The sequence below is a fragment of the Pinus tabuliformis genome, chromosome 8 (genome assembly GCF_031772625.1).
Source record: "Pinus tabuliformis cultivar Carrire ecotype Pingquan chromosome 8, CPIR1, whole genome shotgun sequence".
In the NCBI taxonomy this organism is placed as follows: Eukaryota; Viridiplantae; Streptophyta; class Pinopsida; order Pinales; family Pinaceae; genus Pinus; species Pinus tabuliformis.
Genome location: NC_142294.1, coordinates 547,845,514 through 547,847,785, shown reverse-complemented (window position 1 = coordinate 547,847,785; position 2,272 = coordinate 547,845,514). Strand labels below are relative to the sequence as shown.

The 2,272-nt window shown below is 40.3% G+C and overlaps 1 protein-coding gene across 1 annotated transcript; it reads right to left on the bottom strand.

Moving 5' to 3' along the window:
• Positions 1–407: 407 nt before the first annotated feature.
• On the bottom strand, positions 408–1,727 carry LOC149236606 (ethylene-responsive transcription factor ERF015-like). The gene has a single exon (XM_089461582.1). The coding sequence runs from the start codon at positions 1,252–1,254 to the stop codon at positions 505–507; it is 750 nt and encodes a 249-aa protein (XP_089317708.1). The 5' UTR covers positions 1,255–1,727; the 3' UTR covers positions 408–504.
• Positions 1,728–2,272: the final 545 nt, after the last annotated feature.

The window sequence follows — 2,272 nt, the reverse complement described above, 5'->3', positions numbered from 1 at the left end:
CACCAAGCTAACTACTTATATGGGGAAGTAACTCTGAAATCATTTAGATGTACAACAAATTTTTCCATTTATATTTGCAGATGCTGAATTTAGCAACGTACACATAATGTTTCTTACACAGAAGTAAGTGGCAATTCCTATTTCTTACCTCACAGAAAAGTTAATGCACTCTGACATGCAAGGGGAATAGCAGTTTCCTTGCTGCTAAAGTGCCAAAGTCAACTCTGAGGGAAATATAAATGCAAAGAAACTGTTAACTTTTCTATGGGGTAAGAAATAGGAGTTGCCGAAGTAAGTCCCGATCCACAGAGAAATAATGATAGATATATTGAAATGGGTACCACAGAGAAATAATGATAGATATATTGAAATGGGTATTATAATCGCATAGTATAGTCTGCAGAAATAATATCAGCAAATTTAAGGGAAGACAAAATAGGCACATTTTGTACCATAGTTAATAATTAATACAAATCAGAGGAGAACTCAATTACAGAATTCTGGTCAGGTAAAGCTCCAGAGGTTGCAGATATCCTCATGATGATCCTCACCATGACTTTCATCCACCCAATTGGACAGCAGAGTTGGATCAGAAGATTGCAGTGCACAGCAGAGAATTTGTTGATCAGATGCATAATTACTAAATCTGATAGGAGACTCTAGGAACTGTTCTAACAATGAAATTTCTTCTGTCACTGTCACTGTCACACCCCCATGGCCATTAGTACTATTGTTAGCATTTTGGGTCGTTTCAGTACCAACCTCTGTTTTCACATTGGAGTCTAAAGAAGCTTGCAGGCTTTGAACAACAGAGTCAACACCATTAGAGCCTGCAAGATCAATAGCAGCACTAGGATATCCATAGGCAGCTGCAGCTGCAACTTTCTGTATAGACCTCGGAGACATCAATGGTGGCTGGCAGCTCTGGGGAGGTTTAATAATGGTGGCAGATTCTGGGAAATTGAGGGTAGCAGAGGAGCCCTTGAGACAGAGTACAGCTGCATCATAAGCTCTCGCAGCGGCCTCTGCAGTGGAATATGAACCCAACCATATTCTTGTTTTCTGATGGTGATGGGGTGCCCTTATTTCAGAGACCCACGATCCCCAACTCCTCATTCGAACCCCTCTGTACTGCCTCAGCCCCTCGGCTCCCCTGCTACTCTTCTTGCTCGCTTTACATATGTCGGCCTTGGGTTGCAAGTGGCATTCTCTGTGAGAGTCCTGGACGTTTTGGTGGCGCTCTGATTGAACCATTGGGCTTCTGTAGAGAGTTTTCTAGCTTTTAACGATTATGGCCTATCATGTGTATATCTTGTGTATATATAACGGTGGATGTGGATATACTCATTAAAAATCCCAGCAGCTGCTTCTTGTTTTTCATTAATTAAAATCTGGTTAACGTGGTTATGTGTTTAGGAGTTGGTACACAAGTGTAGTGGAGGATTATGGTGTATCATGTGTATATATAACGGTGGATGTGGATATACTCGTTAAAAATCCCAGCAGCTGCTTCTTGTTTTCATTAATTAAAATCTGGTTAACGTGGTTATGTGTTTAGGAGTTGGTACACAAGTGTAGTGGAGGATGATGGTGCATCATGTGTATATGTAACGGTGAATGTGGATATACTCATTAAAAATCCCAGCAGCTGCTTCTTGTTTTTCATTAATTAAAATCTGGTTAATGTGGTTATGTGTTTAGGAGTTGGTACACAAGTGTAGTGGAGGATTATGGTGTATCATGTGTATATCTCATGTATATATAACGGTGGATGTGGATATACTCATTACAAATCCCAGCAGCTGCTTCTTGTTTTTCATTAATTAAAATCTGGTTAATGTGGTTTTGTGTTTAGGAGTTGGTACGCAAGTGTAGTGGAGGATTGTGGTGTATCATGTGTATATCTTATGTATATATAACGGTGGATGTGAATATACTCATTAAAATCCCAGCAGCAGCTTCTTGTTTTTCATTAACTAAAATCTGGTTAACGTGGTTATGTGTTTAGGATCAGTTGGTACACAAGTGTATTGGAGGATTATGGTGTATCATGTGTATATATAACGGTGGATGTGGATATACTCATTAAAAATCCCAGCAGTTTAGGAGTTGGTACACAAGTGTAGTGGAGATCTTTGGGATGCGCACAACAGAGGAAATGAGAGGTGTGAGCTGTGATTGGCCTGTCAAACCGCGTTGCTGAGGTTCAATGTTCATGGCGGTCAAAGGATAGAGGGCCTACGTAGGCTTTTGACCCTTCTTTCACTTTCAC